The following is a 17,463-nucleotide window of genomic DNA, read 5'->3' as shown; positions in this document are numbered from 1 at the left end:
TTTACTGTAAGGAAAATGTGGTATTTGTTTTAGTCTCTGTTTTCTTCATTTGTTTTAATCTAATCAGCTCCATATTGCATTATTTATGTTTATGCAGTGTTATAGTGAAAGTCAAGAAAGTCACATTGTAGGAATAATGTAATGATTATTCCTGCAACGTGACTAATTTCTAATTACCTTTTTCTATTTCAGTGAAAGTGTATCGATTAGATGGCACGTCATTTCTGCCTCAGATCTTCACACACTGTTAATTACAAAAGCCCTTTAACATCTATATACTTAAAAACCCTCAAACCTAAATAACACTAAATGTACATTAAGTAGGCTTTGTGGTATATTTGTAGACCTATTATGCTCATTTCCAGGTTGTTATTTTATACCTTGGACTCTATTAGAGCAACCACAACATTCTTTATTTATCCCAGAGGGGCTCCTTTCCCTTTAAGGCTGCCTGTCTTCTGATTGGCTCCCTCTCAAAACAGAAGGTTTGAACAGGAGAGGGGTGGAGCTTCTTCTGCTCTTACAGCCAGAGCTGTGTGACTGAGATGACAACATTAGGCTAACCTTCTCCTATTGTGATCTGAAACAGAGCTTTAGGAACTAAAAACTAAGAAAAGCCATTATAGGGGCAACTTAAATGGTTAATACACATCTATGAAAATGGTTTAGAAACATTTAAACTTTGTACTTTCTCTTGCAATAAATTGCAAATATATTTTTAGTGAAAAAAAGATTACCATCATGTTTTGAACTGGAAAAAAAATGATTGCAGTACATGATAATTTTCTAAAATCAAAATCAGCCATTAGAGTACTCTCTTAAGAGGCAGGAATATTTACAAAGGCATGTGAAATAAATGTTCAAAGCCTAGAAGGCAATTACATGTAAGTTAAAAAAAATAATAGAAAACTTTGTTAAAATGTTTGTTTCGTCTCTAAATACATTACCCATTTTTTCTGAAAATGCATTATGCCGAAGTTGCCTCCTCCAGGAAACAGAACTTCACAACTTGTCTCTCCTCTCTCTCTCTTTGTGTTGCTGGGGAAGAACAGAGGAGAGTGCTATGACTAACCAGTCGGCCTGGCGAGTGTGTATTACGTCAAAAAGTCACACACTCATCAGCAGGCTTCTGTACCAGCTGAATGTGCATTCAGTCAAAAGTTAGAGTGTAAAGACAACACCCTGTGTTGTCAAACAGTTGGACACTGTGTCTTTGTTTAATAATGCACAGTAGAGACTTACAGTACATCTTAATAAGTGGGGTGTGAAGGGACCATTAATCGAAGCACTGGTGCGAACAGTGACGCTGTCGTCCTCTCAATCTAACAATTTGTGCTGCAAAATGAATCCCAAATGCTCCTCAGTAGCACAAATACTGGGCACAGGGAACAGGATCACTATTGCATGTTTGTTTGTTACGCCTTATGTATGTTTTGTATTCAATTTTTAAAATATAAGCTGCTTTCTTTTACACACTGTAAATGACACACTGTATTTGTGTAATGACAGCATAACAAAGGAACAGAATTAAAATCTTCTGCACTTTTACGTTTGTAAAATCTGAGTAAAACCGAGTTTATTCTTCTGTAATTATGGCTGCCTTGTTAGCTTAGAAGACACAACATGTAATTAAGGTAATATTGGAGCTGTGGGAAGTCATATCATTCCTCATTAGATTAAGGCTAGCTATGTTTCCCCCTGCCTTCAGTCTTTATGACATACTTGGCTGAACCAAGCCAATCTCTCTTTAGATAACTCGGAGATCGGGGTCTCAGAGGTGTTCATTACGTGTCCAAACAAATCACTGACACCAGGCCCATAAGATCAACTGAAGGCGCTATCAGCAGACATGTGTGCTGCTTTGGGATAAGAGGTTCACTTAAAAATGTCAAAACCAGAAACAATCAGCGCGTCATCACAGTGGCTTTGTCTTACTGATGTATATTTTATGCATAGAACATTAGAATGAGATCTATAGTTGTTTTTAATTAACAAAAAGTGTTGTCACTAATCCCTAGCCAGGAACCTTGACTACTTGGAGTGCTTGCTACTTTTCTTTTACAGTTATAACAGAGGTGTCGTTGCTTATTTCCATGTAATAAACTTTCATTTGATATAAAAAAGACAGATCTGGCTTTTGTGACCTCAGTCATTGATTAGTGAAGTCACCGTGTGAAACCTCCATTGGCATCATGCTGTTTAGAAGCTAGACAAGCAAGAAGGTAGATCTGGCATAGAAGTCTAATGGCACCATCTGTTCATAGGGAAACTTATCAATGACAAAGCAGACCTGCCTTGTACTTTTTGACTCTAGTGAGGACTGTGATTTATCAATTTAAGATCATATTGTATTCAGTACAGCTTAAAACTAGCAGATGAAATACTAAAATTATCAGGAAAGATTAAGAGAGCAATTAGTGCTGGCCATTTGTAAGGTTACAAGTCCAGGACACCTCTGTGTTGCTTTTGCTTTTTATCTTTTATATACAGTCTATTATGTTTTTAGTTTTCTTGAACCTCTTTCTAACTTTGAACTATACCTCTTCCCCCCAGCTGCTGGCTATATGTACAAATCAGTCTACTTGCCTTTTGATAAAGCTGCAGTCACACAAAGAAAGCAATTTTGCAGTGACGTGGTGACCAAAGATCACAGAAAGTCAGTGGGTAAAAAAATGCTGGCAGTGCAAAATGTGGGGGTCCTGAGATAGACTTTTGAACACACAGGATACCGATGATTGACATATGACAGGGTACTAAATACCAGAGCCTTCGAATGAGTCATTCCATTCAACAGCTCTGTTAAACACATTAGAGGGTTACCTAGGCAACCAGAGCCTGGGCTATCCACCAATGACCAGCTGATCCTTAAAAGTAATGTGCAACAAGTGACGCCATATGTGACTGTGGGCGCCACTTAAATAAGAAAACAACCATAATAAAAAACAATGAAACAACACATGGCAGTCAATGTGATATATATCGACTGCCATATCAGACTGATCATAATCTCATATGACTTAGAGTACAAATGACGCTTTAATATTGACAATAGAAACAATGGTATCAAGAGAATTTGTCACCATATAAATAATAATGACAGAATCTTGTTAAAATTCAGCACTGAATCACTGATCTGATTTCACATTGCCAGTGGACATCACATTTGAAGTGATGCCTGTCTGGAGCAACAGGCTGCAGGTTACCCAGCAGGCCCACTCTTACTCAGCCTCTGTGCACTAATGACGAACAGCCTCGGGCCAGGCTAGAGGCTCAAGGTTACATACCTGCGATCTTTCTTCACAAAGAAATCAGCAGCACCCATCTTAGAGAGATAAACAGTACTCAGCTCTGCTTGGAAGGAGGCTGACTCACTGGCTCAGTCGGTAGAAATGTCTGCTGTTCCTTGGCCACTGCTTAAGCTGTGTTTTTATGTGATTTCTAATCTGCAGGAAATGGTGTTGCTCTCTGAAATTGCCAGAGAAGACCTGTATCATAGTTTGGGAAAAATCATTTTGAATCACAAATGTCAGGGCTTGTTCACGCTTTCCCGCGACCATCATCTAGTGTTGTTTTCCTCACTCAAGTGCTATGACCTTGATGCACGACCTACAGACACAGAACAAATGTGTCATCTGCTGTCTCATCTTTATGTACATGTCCGCATTGGTCAGACAGCACTATTTAATTGCAACACAATGGGTTTCTCATTTTTATATGAGACATAGACAGCATTATAAAGAACAATTGTTTCTCCCAATTTGCATTAATTAATTGTAATATCTCTCCACTCATCAGCTTTTGAAATAACAATCCATGAGATGTAAACACACCTCCATCCTGTGCTCATTGCCGGCTCACTAAATATCCTGCGAAATGAGTTGCATTTCATTTTCATACTTTGCTGGTGGAGGCGATTTTTACTGCTGTTAATTATTCATGGGCCAGTAATGTGTGCAGCTGTTCTCCTCTCAAACAGAAAGAAGGAGGAGAAGATTGAACTGATCTGTTGTCCATACCTCTGAGTAACACAGTAAATGCAGATGAAACACTGTCTGCTGATAATAAAGTCCTGGGACTGGCGAGCAACTTTGATATTTGTAAATTTCTTTTTGGAATAAATTATTCTGAATGTGTTTCACAGACTTGATTAAAATTTTAAGCTGTTGGTCAGTACACCGCTTACAGACTGAAATATTTATATATTGGATGGATTGCCAGATTTGAAGACTCCCGCAGAGCCAGCCATGACCCCCAGCAGATCAATCCCACTGACTTTGGGGCTCTCCAAACTTTATCTCTAAAAGATCTGTACAAAGATCCCACTGACTTCCTATTAATTCTACTTACTTTGTGGGGCTTCTAGCTTTATCCACTGTGAAGTTTACATTTATGTTTTTATTTTTGTAAAAAAGGGTATCTTGTTGGCTGGGGACCCGAGGAGCTTATGTAATAGCGAGGTGTCTGTCATCTGTCCACAGTTTGCAAGAATCGTTGCTCATCCAAGAACACTGGTCAGGATTTAGTCAAACTTTCACACAGTGGTCATCTGATGACTGCGCTCAAGGTCAACGTCATATTGTTTTTTCTTGTTTTGTCAGCACTTTTCTATTTTCACAGCAGTTGCTGGACTAGTAGTAGTCTTTAAAATCAGACAGTACTATAGGTCGTGGTGCATTGGTCAGATTTGGGTGAAGTGACATTAATTTGGCCTGGATGTGACCGTCAGCCTCCTTGACTTCTTAGTGGATTTTAATTAGTTTGTGCAGTACAATCACCCAGTGACAATAAAACTTTAATCTGTGAAACCCATCAGGAGCTAGTAGTGGCTGCAGACTGATGTATTGATTTGTAAAAACACAAGAGATAGACAGACAGCAAATATTTTTTCACACAAACTCCACAAATTACTTATGGCTGCTTCTTTATTCAAAAAGTGTCACCATGCCGGGTAGCTCCACATGTTTGATTGGGCAGATTTTGTTACCCGTCAAGAAGGATGCCCCATTTGTGTCTTCTACCAGGAATAAAACTGGGAATTCTTAGGCAAACGTGCAAACCACTACACATTACCACTACCAGTTCCTTCAATGCTAAAGTTTCTATCCCTTGATTGATCTGTCTAGATCAGCGGTCCCAAACCCCCGGGCCTCAGACCGGTACCGGTCCGTGAGTCGTTTGGTACCGGGCCACCAGAGTTGAGGCTCAGGTGTGAAATGTATGGTTTTCAGGGTTTTTATCGGTTTTCAGCGTTATTTTGTTATCATTTTTATCGTTAACTCGATTTTTTCACGTGTCTTATAAATAAATCTTCTTTTTTTCGGTACCGGTACTAGTTTTATTTTGTTGTATTTATCTGCGACACCTTAAAGGCCGGTCCGTGAAAATATTGTCGGGCATAAACCGGTCCGTGGCGCAAAAAAGGTTGGAGACCGCTGCTCTAGATCATCTGTCTTTTCCTTTCTTTTTTTGTTTTGTTTTTTTGTTATTGCAATCTCTTTTTGCCTCGCCCTCATTCTCCTGCCTGTTTCCTCCACAGGAATACCTGTGTCCACTCAAGCGGTTTGGGTAGTGGAGCATGTTGTGACAGCCATGTCTCTGGAGATGGAGAAGACCATCACCAAGCTGATGTACGATTTCCAGAGGAATTCCACCTCTGATGATGACTCTGGATGTGCACTGGAGGAATATGCTTGGGTTCCCCCTGGCCTCAGTCCTGAGCAGGTATATAGTTACAGATACAAACAAACTATGACGCGAATAAGTACTTCATTAGATATTCTCTGTTGTTGTTCAACAGTGCCAGACCATATCAAATTGAACCAAGTCGGTCAAGAGAATTTAATTATTTGGATAATAAAGTATCTATCGAAGTAATCCCGAGCTGGAAAATTCACTCATCTGAAAACACGACAACATATCATCATTGTTTGAAATCCCCTTCATGGTGCTGTAGTCTCTTACGGGTTAGAGTGGGGAGAAGGGCAGGGATGACTTACAGTAGACTAAGGCTATGCTGTCAAGCATTTCAGGGAGCAATAATTGTAAGGACATTTTACAGCTGTCAGTGTTAATCTGACTTTGTGTAGAAACCAAATTGAGAGTCAGACAGACTGACAACCATGACTGAAATCATGAAAAGCAACCACACACTGATTAGTTGATTGCATTGTCTGAAGAACAGATGCGAAGCAGCAAAAGATTTGATGAAATGTTGAAATGCTCTCTGATGAGTTTAAAGTACAAGAATTTCAAATATATAGGAGGATTCACTTTGAAAAGGCTGTTTCACTGATCAGTATCGAGTAAACATGATGACTATGTGGTCTTCTAGGCACACTAAGCCTCAGTCTGCTCTGTTTTTTACTGTAACTTAGCAAATTTAAACCCAGAGGACTGGAAGTAATTTGAGTCAGTGAATGTTTGGATGAATCTAATTGGAAATGTGTGGCAGCATGTTTATGCGTACCAGTTTCGCAATTCTCTGTCTGGACTCATTTGCAGTTTAAATGCCTTTTAATTGCATGCATGACCAAGCTAATGCAATTGGCTCTGTAAATCCAGAGGAAGATATTTCCTCCTCATTTTTTATTTTTGCCTGTTGTTTTTGTCAGCTCTGACATAAGATAAGCACGGTTGTGTTCAACTATATTCGGTATAAACACTTCTGTCTTTATTTAGTATGAGAAGGACTCCAATGCAACAGGCCTCCTAGTACTCTGTTAACAGATGACAGGATGGGCTGATAACAGTCATTTTCTCCAGTCAGCCATCTTGACAGGATGCTGAAAGAGGCTGCAGCCTCTGTCATCCAACAGGAGGTGCAGGCAATTTGAAGCTGCCCGTTTCTTTTTTTTAATACACTTGAACGTAATGAATTTTAAGCCCGTCACATCTGATTTCTCTCTGTACAATTAAAGAGACTTGCATTTTAAAAGATAATCACAATTTTGCAGCATAGTTCATCAAGCTGTCAGGACTCAAATTCCCCAGCTGAAAACATTTACTGTTTCAAAAATGTTTTGTTGTATCAGGATTGGATGGGAGGAATGAACTTTGTTAACAGTAGATCTTTTCAATATTTGTTGTAACATGTTTTTGCTTTTTTTTTGTCTAAACAACTTCCTTTAAGAGCTTCAAGTTAAAAAAAGAAAAAAGAAAAAGAAAAGAAAGGATTTGGTGGGCTAGAGATTCCAGTAAATTCAGAGCTGAATAACTGCTAGTTTAATTAGTTAGTTTATCAATTTTGCATTTATTGTCAAGGTCACTTGTTCCTGTTTACCTGTGGTTTTTGGACTGGACAAGATGACTAACATGGTAACCAGTAATGAAAATAAGCTGCATTCCTATACAAATTTGCATGAAATGGATCACATTTAAACCATTTAAAGCAGGTATGTAAAACCTAAGGCCCGAGGACCAAAATCAGCCCGCCAACGACTTCAATTTGGCCCACTGGGCGGCTTTGGAAAGACATAACTGAAGGCATAAATTTCAGCATTTCCTACTAAAAACAGCATCCTACTGGCTATTTACACACCAAAGTAAATAAGTAATAAACAATTAAATAACACCAAAAAAAATCAATTTTACATTTTATAATTACAGGACAGTCTGTAGCTTCATCTGTCATTTTTACACATGTATTTCTTACAACTTGAGCCAAAAGAGTCGTCATTCATTTACTCCAGCAGCATTTCTACGTTTAACATGTAGAAAATGTCTTTACACTGAATGAATGTGAAGTTTTATCCCTGATTTAAAGTATTTTTGCTTCCCGATTAACAAAGAAATTTCGAAGAGAGTGAAGAAAGTTCTTATTCGTCGATGTGCTTAATATTTTAAAGTCCACCTGTTGCACAGTTGAGAGACAGTTCTCAGAGAAAAGTGGTTCAAGGCAAATGATTTTGGCTCTCATAAGAGTCGGCGTCACCCTCCTCAGCACAGAGTAAAGAGCGAGCGTGACGGGCAACACGGAGAAGAACCACCTTTCTCCCTCACTCTCCACCCTACTGATTAAGTAAATTGAATGAGCAGAAACTTCAGTAAAATAGATCTTTACACTGCACTGAACACTGAACCACTTTGCGTTGAAAGCCTGTTTTGTTGAAAATCCGAGACAAGTAACAAGATTGCTTTCTATCCTTTCAGTGTTTACTTCTCAAACACCGTTCAAGGCTTTTTCTCTGTTTCATCGGCTAGCATTTAATTACAAAAGAGGGTTCAGGGCACGGATGGCAAGTGCTACTGCATCATGAATTATAATTGCAGTGCAAGTTTAAGATTTCCTTTAAGCAATGCGAATATTAGCTGCTGAAAATTTAAAGAACCTGGTGCTGTTCAAGGTTGTGCCTGCAGCAGCAGCACACATCTCAATGTGCTGAACACTTTCAATTCCAGACACCAACTTCCAAGGGAAAGACATAAAAATTTTTCCATGAATCAGTGAAATAATGTAGATTATTTAAAACAGCCAACTTTTATCTTTGTATAAAGAACAAATTGTGGATATTTGGATGCTATTGTATAGGCCAGCTTTAAAATATACTTTAAATTTGACATAACTAAAGAAATTATAGTTATTTCTTCTGTCTATCATAATTTTATAATTAGAATTCACAGATCAATCACGATTTAAAATTCATTGTTGTAATCTATAAAAGCCACAACCCCAGGCTTCAGACTAAACGATCGGTTTCTACTCTTACCTCTGTATGATGTGAAAAAGAGTAGATATCCTCGACATGGTCATCTCAGACACACAGTTCCAGCTGTGAGCACAGCAGCCCAAACTCATCAGCTGTTTAAACCATCTATTTGTGAGTGCCAGCCGAGCAGAAGGAAGTTGTCTTTGAGGAACTAGAAACAGAACTAAAAATGTTTGTTAGATGAAGAGTGAACTGAGGAGTTCCATCAAGGAAAAGTCTAAATTAAATAAAGATTATTTTGAACTGACTCATGCAAAGTACTCTATGAAAGTTCAAGATCAGAAACAGGAGTTTAAAATGAGTACAGTACTTTCCATTTAATATTTTTATATTTACAGTGGATCACATAAGTGCTTTATTCTTGCTCTTTTTCTGCCCACCTTTACTATTGTGGTTTACTCTTATCAGAGCTGCACTGAATAGGAATTCCTTTCTCATTTCTCTACTGTATTGTTTCTTTCGATAACAATGCGGTAAATTTTACAGTATATAAATTTACAGAACATAAATACAGTATCAACACCTTTTATTCTTCAACACAGTCGCTCTTAGACAAGCTTTCATTTAATTTCTTTAATCTGCAGGGGAAGTTTAGCAGGCTTCTTGAAGGACATTCAAAGCTTGTTTTGAATATTGGCTGCCTTTTTTGCTCCATTCTCTGTCAAGATCATCCCACACTGCTTGAATAATATTGAGGTGTGTGAGGCCAATCCATGACTGATAGGCTTTTCATTCTGTGTTGTTTTATTTTTTGTCTTGTTTTTAACCCATTACTTGGCAGTGTGTTTGGGGTCATTGTCATGCTGAAAAATGAAGCTGCTGCCAACCAGATGCTTTCCAGATTTGTTTTGCATGCTGGATCAAAATAGGATGGTACTTTTCTGCATTCATCCATTAGTTTTGCCAAGATCCCCAGCACCACTGGCTAAAATGCAGTCCCAAAGCAAGACAGAACCTCCACTGTGTTTTTAAAGATGGCTGTAGATGCCCACTGTGGTGCCTATCTTTTGATATTGATGACATTTTGAAGCAAAATTTTGAATTTAAATTCATCACTCCATAAGACCTGTTGCCACTGATTTTCAGTCCAGTTCTTGTTTAATCAGCTTCTTGGATAGTGGTTGTTTTTTTTTGTCCAGTTTCCTCAAATTTTGTAAGGACACACTGCACCATGCTGATCAAGTTTTTGGCTAATAACTGGTATTCATGTTGTTGGTGCAAAAATACAATTAATATGTGTCGAACAATGTTATCTTTGGCATGTTTTGTAGATTTAACTAAAGATGTTTTTTGCAACAGGCTGCAAATGCCCGATGATAAAATTCACTAACTTGCTTTTATGTGTAGACACAACACTGGTTCGTACCTTGAATTGGGTGCCCTTTTTTAAGCTTGAATGATTTATAGGTCAGTGTTAAGTTGTTCTACAAACAAAAAAGACTTCTCCTAAAATGGTGAGGTACAAGACCTGGACTGGAAATGAGTAAAAAAAAAAGCAGTCAATGTCCAAAGAAAAACTCTGAAACAACTCCTTATCCAACAAAACCTTATATTTTAGTGCAAATTAAAATAAAAAAGAATTGTGTGCAATATGCAAATTTGTGTCATAAATCAAAACTTTCAACCTCCAAACAGATGTTTTTACTTCATCCATCATGCTTTTGTGTGTGATGTAAAGAACTTGGCAAATTATGTAGAAACATTTTCTCTGACTTTCCAAGTTGTTATGAGCACCAAACAGCAGACAGATGAGGTTAGCAACTAACATAATCAAGGATTTTGTAACAAAACGCGTAGAATATTTATATCGGGGTGAGTTGAGACTAAGCACACTGAAAAAGGGGTAGAAAATATTTACTTTACCTTTTGTCAAATGTGCTGAAACACATTTTGAAATTGAGAGGTCACTCAAGAGCAAAACCACATGTTTGATTTTCTGTTTCAGGTGCATCAGTATTATAACTGCTTACCAGAGGAGAAGGTTCCTTATATCAACAGCCCTGGAGAGAAATACCGCATCAAGCAATTGCTTCACCAGTTGCCACCACATGACAATGAGGTAAAACTACACAACAAAATTCTGAGTAATACATGAAGGCTTTTCTTTACTCTTATGATTTCCAGAGGTTAGGTGGCGTTTCAGCTCTAATGATGAGTCGTGTTGTTTCAGGTACGATATTGTAATGCACTGGACGAGGAGGAGAAACGAGAGCTTAAGCTGTTCAGCAATCAACGGAAGAAAGATAACCTGGGCCGAGGCAATGTCCGTCCTTTCCCCCTAACTATCAATGGGGCCGCCTGTGACAAGGTAAACCACGCAACCAACATCTTTTCATTCCTTACATAATGACCTACTTTTTCCGGACTTGGGCCATCGTCTGTGTAGCAAATATCTTTAATTCTCCTTCATAAAAGCATGTTAGTCTTGAAAATATTCAATACTGTCTCTTTTCACACCTTACAGCTTTCATTCTTTCTTTGTCTGCCTTTTCTTCCAACACTACCTGACTCTCTCACTTTCTTTCGTACCTTTCATTTGATTTTGTTTCTTTTCATTGAATTTTATTTCTTCTCTTTTCCTTTCCTCTCCTACAGTGTGGGGGTCAGATAAATGGAGGGGACATTGTAGTTTTTGCACCAAGGGCGGGTCATGGAAAATGCTGGCACCCTCAGTGCTTTGTCTGCGGCACATGCGAGGAAGTATTGGTGGACCTCATATACTTCCACCAGGATGGCAAGATCTACTGTGGCCGGCACCATGCCGAGAGGCTGAAACCCCGCTGCTGTGCCTGTGATGAGGTGCGCCTGTCTGGGCTTGGAGCCCTTTGGGGTTGGAAATGGCTGAATGGTTCATGCTCACAGACTTGGATGGGGTTGGAATCAGTCTGGAGGGAAAAGATGTCTCAGTGTCTTTGCCACGTCTTGGAAAGTCCGCTGTAATTTATAGTGAGCGGGCTTGAATAATAAGTCAGGCCACAGTGCTCTGCAAGTATTGGAAAGAGAATTTCTATTTGATTAAACTGTTTAATTATCTTTAACTGGAAGATATAAATCTGATGTCACGTACATACCTTTTAAGTTAGTTTCTTTATAAGGTAATTTTGTGAAATAATTACATGAATATTATAAAATGCAAGCACAAAGGATGCCTAGATCATCGTTTTTATTCAGCTGAAATATGCCTGACTTTTACACTTAAGAACACTCACGCTTTGGTGGAATTTCTAACAGTTTACTAATCTACCTGTCAGTTTATGTGGAGGTAGATGATCCTATTAAGGGGTAGTATGTCAAAAAGGATCCTATTCTAGGACGTGACACGAATAAAATACAGGACCCTGAGATACAGGATAGCAACATATGTAGATATTGTGTGTTATCTGCTTGCTGATAAATGTAATGTGTTAATCATATAGATCATCTTTGCTGATGAGTGCACTGAGGCGGAGGGCCGGCACTGGCACATGAAGCATTTCTGTTGCTACGAGTGTGAGACCACCCTTGGCGGGCAGCGCTACATCATGAAGGATGGACGACCACACTGCTGCAACTGCTTCGAGTCCCTTTATGCAGAGTACTGTGACGCATGTGGAGAACACATAGGTACAACTTTCATTGTTGTTTCAAGTCCTCTGATATCTAAATGAATTGCTATCAAGAGTGACAGACATGCTATTCCTGTACTTGCTTCGTGGAAAAAAAAAACTCCAACAGCCCTTTATTGTAAGCGTGACTCTTATCAGCTCTGGAAGCCTTGTGTGCCGCAGCTGTGGAGAGGCGGGTTCAGTGCAGTGAAATGCGGATAGTTATTATCATCCCAAGCTTCAGTAACAGTGAAAGAGTGTGTTTCAGAGGGTGCTCCCATGTTGTATCCAGATGGAAGCTGTGAAAGATGATTGCTTCCTCTTGCTGGGGAGTAGTGCTGGTGAAATTTATTCATGCTATCTTACAAACTGAGTGATCATCTGTGGGCATGAAATCATAAATATTTTTACTTTAAGAGACAAAGGGCTCTGTTCGCTCATAACGTAAATAGTGCCTTGCAGCATATCGGATAAAAATTAGGTATCATATCAACATATCTGACAAAAATTTGCTTAATAGCTAAAGGTTAACATCAGTTTTTGATGTTTTTTCGTCATGTGTCGATACTAAAAATGGTCAAATGTTTTTGTTCCCATCTTATTAAAGGCATTGACCAAGGTCAGATGACTTATGATGGACAGCACTGGCATGCAACTGAGGAATGTTTTTGCTGTGCCCGTTGCAAGCGCTCCCTTCTTGGACGCCCCTTCCTGCCAAAGCAGGGGCAGATTTTCTGTTCACGGTCCTGCAGTGCGGGACAGGTGAGGAAACTGAAAATACATCTGAAGCATCTCCTCATTTAGTTATGTATATACCCGCTGTTAATTAGTATACATTTTTAAGAGTTTTCTAGTTATGCACATATATATTTTGTTTATTTTAACAATTAAGGATCCCGAGGAATCTGACTCCTCAGACTCTGCCTTCCAAAGTGCTCGCTCACGTGAGTCCCGCCACAGCACCAAGATCGGAAAGAAAGAGCGCAGGAATGCTGAGCAGGATAGGCGAAGCACCGAACCCCGCCAGTCAGCTCCTCCATCGATGCCCGACCGTCTCTCTGCTGATATGGATCCCCTCTCTGGTCAGATGGATCGCTTAAGCCTCACTTCTAGTCAGACTCCAAGCAGGACGCCTAACCGCACCCCTAGCCGCACTCCAAGTCGAGCCCCAAGCCTAAACCAGGTGTGGATGAGCCGAGATGACCCCTACATCCCTCCTTCCTATGAAGGCCCTCAGCGGGATCCCTCCCCTAGCCCTACACCCATTCATCTGCTGGGTCAGTGTAATGCTAGGCAAGGTTACAATCCTAATGCGAATGCTCATCCACCAGCCCAGAGTCCTGCCAACCCAGGAAAGAGGCCTGATTCCTGGGGAAAGGAGCAAGGGAATGCCAAGAGGACCCCTATGGCTGCCCTGAGAGGCTACTCCTTTAATGAAAACTGGATGCAGCACAGCCAGGATGAGTTCAGACCCAACAAGCTGCGCACCCAGATGAGCTTCAATGAGATGTCTAGCCAGAATCAGGGTTTCTCTGACAAGAGAAGTATCAGTCTGCATGGATTCCAGAGAAATGGAAGACCCCCACTGACCAGGAGGAACCCTATCAATGCCATGAGCTTTAACGAGCCCCTCACTCCTCTAGAACAGACCCCTCGTGGATCCATGGACTCCCTAACTATGTCTAATGCTACAGGTATGGGGTTAAAAAGCCTAAAGTTAAGGTCATTTATATGAGATTATATAAAAAAATGACATTTTATTTTTTTATTTTTTCTTGTAACAGGTAACTCTCTAGATGGAGTCAGCAAGCGTCAGGAGCATCTGTCAAGGTTTTCCATGCCTGACCTGAGTAAAGATTCAGGTGTAAATGTGTCTGAAAAGAGCAACATGGGTACCCTCAGCTCCTCAGTCCAGTTCCACAGCACAGAATCGCTGTCCTCCTCCCGCCCATACAACAACAACAACATGTACACCCCTCTGAGAGTCGGCTACCCACTGCAGTACTGGGATGGCCCACAGCCGCTCGGCTTTGATGGTAAAGGTCGTGTCGGGGTGATGGGCAGCAGTGGGAATCTGCGGATGGCTCCCATGAGTGACAGAATGCCCCGCCGAAGCTTAAGCGGGCAGGAATCTGTGACCCAGAACCAGCAGCCACAACCCAGACGCCGCAAACACCATCGTGGGAACAACGGCAACGGCCAGCACCGCAGTGGCCGCCACCACAAACGCTCTCGCCGCTCTCGCTCTGACAACGCCTTGCACCTGGTGGCAGACCGGCCTGCTCAAATGATGGAGCCGCCGTACCGTCGCGTTCAGGAGGATTATGATCGTTTCCCCTCTGGTCATGCTGCACGGGAGTTGTTCGGGCTGGACCCGGGCGGGTACAGGCAGCAGCTTCACCGGCCCTGTCCCCGCACCACTTCTGATCTTACCCTGCAGAATGCTGGCTGGCAACCTGTCGGCCTGGGCGGGCCGTGCTGGGGCGATGGGTACATGGAGGCTGCTGACCCCTGGTGCTCTAGCTGCTCCTCTTCCTCCGAGTCTGAGGAAGAAGAGGCTTATTTTATGGGAGAACCAATCCCTCGGCCCGTGCAGCTGTGCTACATCAATAACGAGGAGCGACGCCATCGCTACAGTCCCTCTGGGATAGGTGGCCATCACGGACCTCTTCACGGACCGATTCATGGCCAGCTGCACACCCGCCAGAGGAGGAAGAGCAAAAACTGCATCATTTCGTAGATATAGAGCAAGGAGTTGGGGAGGGATGAGCAGGAGAGTGAAAGATATAAGAGAGAAAGGTAAGGAGACGGTGTAAAGCAGCAGAGATGGTGGAACAGAGGGAGTGGGAAGGTGAGAGTGAGACAGCTGAAAGTGAGAGTGAATAGAGAGTTTCTGTGTGTGTGTGTGTGTGTGTGTGTGTGTGTGTGTGTGTGTGTGTGTGTGTGTGTGTGTGTGTGTGTGTGTGTGTGTGTGTGTGTGTGCTTTTGTGTGTGAGTGGTGGGGTTGAAGAGGGAAAAAAAGGCCTATTTTTTGTGCTTGTGAGCTTACACAACTCTACACCATGTAGTGTTTGTGTACACCTACACAGAATGATCTAATCCTAAGAGGAAGCTCAGCTGGCTTACACAACGGGAGTGTTTACGCTGATGGAGATCAACTGATGGTACCGGGAAGCACTGAAGAATTTGACAACTACAAAAACTGTGGTCAAGGTAAAATAACATGGCATGTGTGCGTGTCTGTGCGTGAACCCCATGTTACAGAGAGATTGAACTATTCCAGCTGGAAAAGGCCAGTGGTCAAACTACAGTGACATGACTGTTCACGTCGCCGCTCAGTGATCCAAGCCCTGGGCAGTAAACTTATTCTGTGTGGACAAACGAGAAATTGTATTGGGATAGTGCAAGCTATGTGCTAGATTCCAAGCTGTGTCATTGTTTACCTCAGTGGAATCCAAATGCTGCTGGAATATAGTGTTGGCTCGCTAGCCCCGTTATCACCTTGTACAAATAGTCTTTTAAACCTTGTGCTCTGCATAGCCGGCTCTCCATTGCTTCACCAAGGACAGAGCGCCAGACAGCCTCTGCTCCTTGACCATTCAGGCACAGTAACGTCAGGTATGGTCCCGTTTTCTCTTCTGCAACATGCTTTGTTTTGGTTTTTTTGAGAGTTACCTATAGTTGATTAATACTACCACTAATAACACTAACAATAATAATGATAACACAAATAATAACTATAAGAATATTAAAGAATAATACCTACTAGATGTATATATAGTAATAAACTTTAATAATGGATGTAGTAATGTAAATGTCCTGTACATATGGTCTTAAATATTTATATATTTTGTAACTAAAGAACCATTATTTGTATAACATGATGTAGAGATAGGGAGGCTTGCATGTTAATTTGTTGTTGTTGTCTCATACTGAAAATAAAGTGTATGTCAATGAACAACCAGGAATATTTTTTTTTTGGTTAAAGTGGTTTTGAGTTCAGAGGATGTTTCACTAAGCCATTCTACCATTCCTAAAGAAAAAGTAACTTTCCTTGCAAGGAAAGCTCTGCTGAATAAACGTTCCATCAAGTGTCTTCCACAGCAGTGTTACTGTCAGTCAGATAATAACCACCACAAGCCTTTCCACAGCAGGTCAAGTGTCCTGACCCGACCCGAGGAGTCTGAAAATGAGAAGTTCACTGTCTTATTTCTCGCACATCCAACAGGTTAACTACGAGAACCGAGCATTCATTTACCTTCTAATATATTCCAGACCTTCAAATGCGCCGTTATAACCAGGTAATGACTTGAGCTGAGTGGTTATAATGTTTTGGTTCAGTCTACAGTACTGTGCAGTTTGGGGCCTCCTTTCATTTCTCTATATTTTGCTTTCAAGGAGCCAGAATTTCTTTTCATTTTTGAAATGGTATTGAGCAAGAGTTCTCCAAGCTTTCTTAAGGTCTTTCATATTTTTTTAAATATTGGCTACTTTATCTTCAGTCCAGTTCTTGTACTTGACCATTTTTAAAGGAATTTCTTTCATTTATTTGTTTGTTAAGCCACTGATCCATGACTCATTCATGACTCAAGCACAAAAGTTTGACTTTCAGGCATCTTAGAACTGTACAAAATCTAAAATAAAATTAAAAAAACAACCAAAAACGGGGTGACTCAAGACTTTATATAGAGCTCGACATTTTACAGTTAATCCTGTTACACTAGCGCCTGGAAAAAAGTTAAAATGTATCTCTTGCATTATTGTGCTGCAGTTTCTTGTCACTGGTCACATTTAAATGAATATCAATACTTCAGTGATAATCCAGCCTGAGCCGTGTCAGTGTTCGAGTCACAGAGTAAATCAGAAATACTTTGACACTGGCCACTTCAGCAATATAACAAGGACCAGTTAATAAACAAAAAAAATAAATTTCTAACATAAAAAGGTCTGAAATTTGGCCTATTAACTACATTCGTTTTTTACAATGGACCTATAAGATTCAGTATATGAATTTTAGTAGCTACAACTATAATTGAGTTGGAAATGGTTTGAATACTTTGATTACATCAAATATACAGTCACGATAAAAAGAAAATACATCTTCCTTCAACTCTTAATGTTTTACATAGGTAAATACAACCATATTATGCTGAAACATTGTTTAACAAAACCAA

General features: G+C 40.4%; 1 protein-coding gene across 1 annotated transcript in view; it reads left to right on the top strand.

Annotated features, from left to right (window-relative positions):
- Positions 1-16,227, top strand: part of LOC308407602 (prickle-like protein 2) — a 36,301-nt gene extending 20,074 nt beyond the window's left edge. Inside the window, exons 2-9 of the mRNA XM_080899391.1 lie at positions 5,537-5,721; positions 10,651-10,764; positions 10,876-11,013; positions 11,301-11,504; positions 12,122-12,308; positions 12,897-13,051; positions 13,182-13,983; positions 14,074-16,227. Coding sequence (XP_080755517.1) covers positions 5,590-5,721; positions 10,651-10,764; positions 10,876-11,013; positions 11,301-11,504; positions 12,122-12,308; positions 12,897-13,051; positions 13,182-13,983; positions 14,074-15,029 — 2,688 coding nt within the window. The 5' untranslated portion in view covers positions 5,537-5,589 and the 3' untranslated portion in view covers positions 15,030-16,227. The remainder of the gene's footprint in view (positions 1-5,536; positions 5,722-10,650; positions 10,765-10,875; positions 11,014-11,300; positions 11,505-12,121; positions 12,309-12,896; positions 13,052-13,181; positions 13,984-14,073) is intronic.
- Positions 16,228-17,463: the final 1,236 nt, after the last annotated feature.

This window comes from Rhamphochromis sp. 'chilingali', assembly GCF_963969265.1.
Source record: "Rhamphochromis sp. 'chilingali' genome assembly, chromosome: 12".
Lineage (NCBI taxonomy): Eukaryota > Metazoa > Chordata > Actinopteri > Cichliformes > Cichlidae > Rhamphochromis > Rhamphochromis sp. 'chilingali'.
The sequence above is the reverse complement of the archived record's forward strand: the minus strand, read 5'-3'. Positions and strand labels throughout refer to the sequence as shown.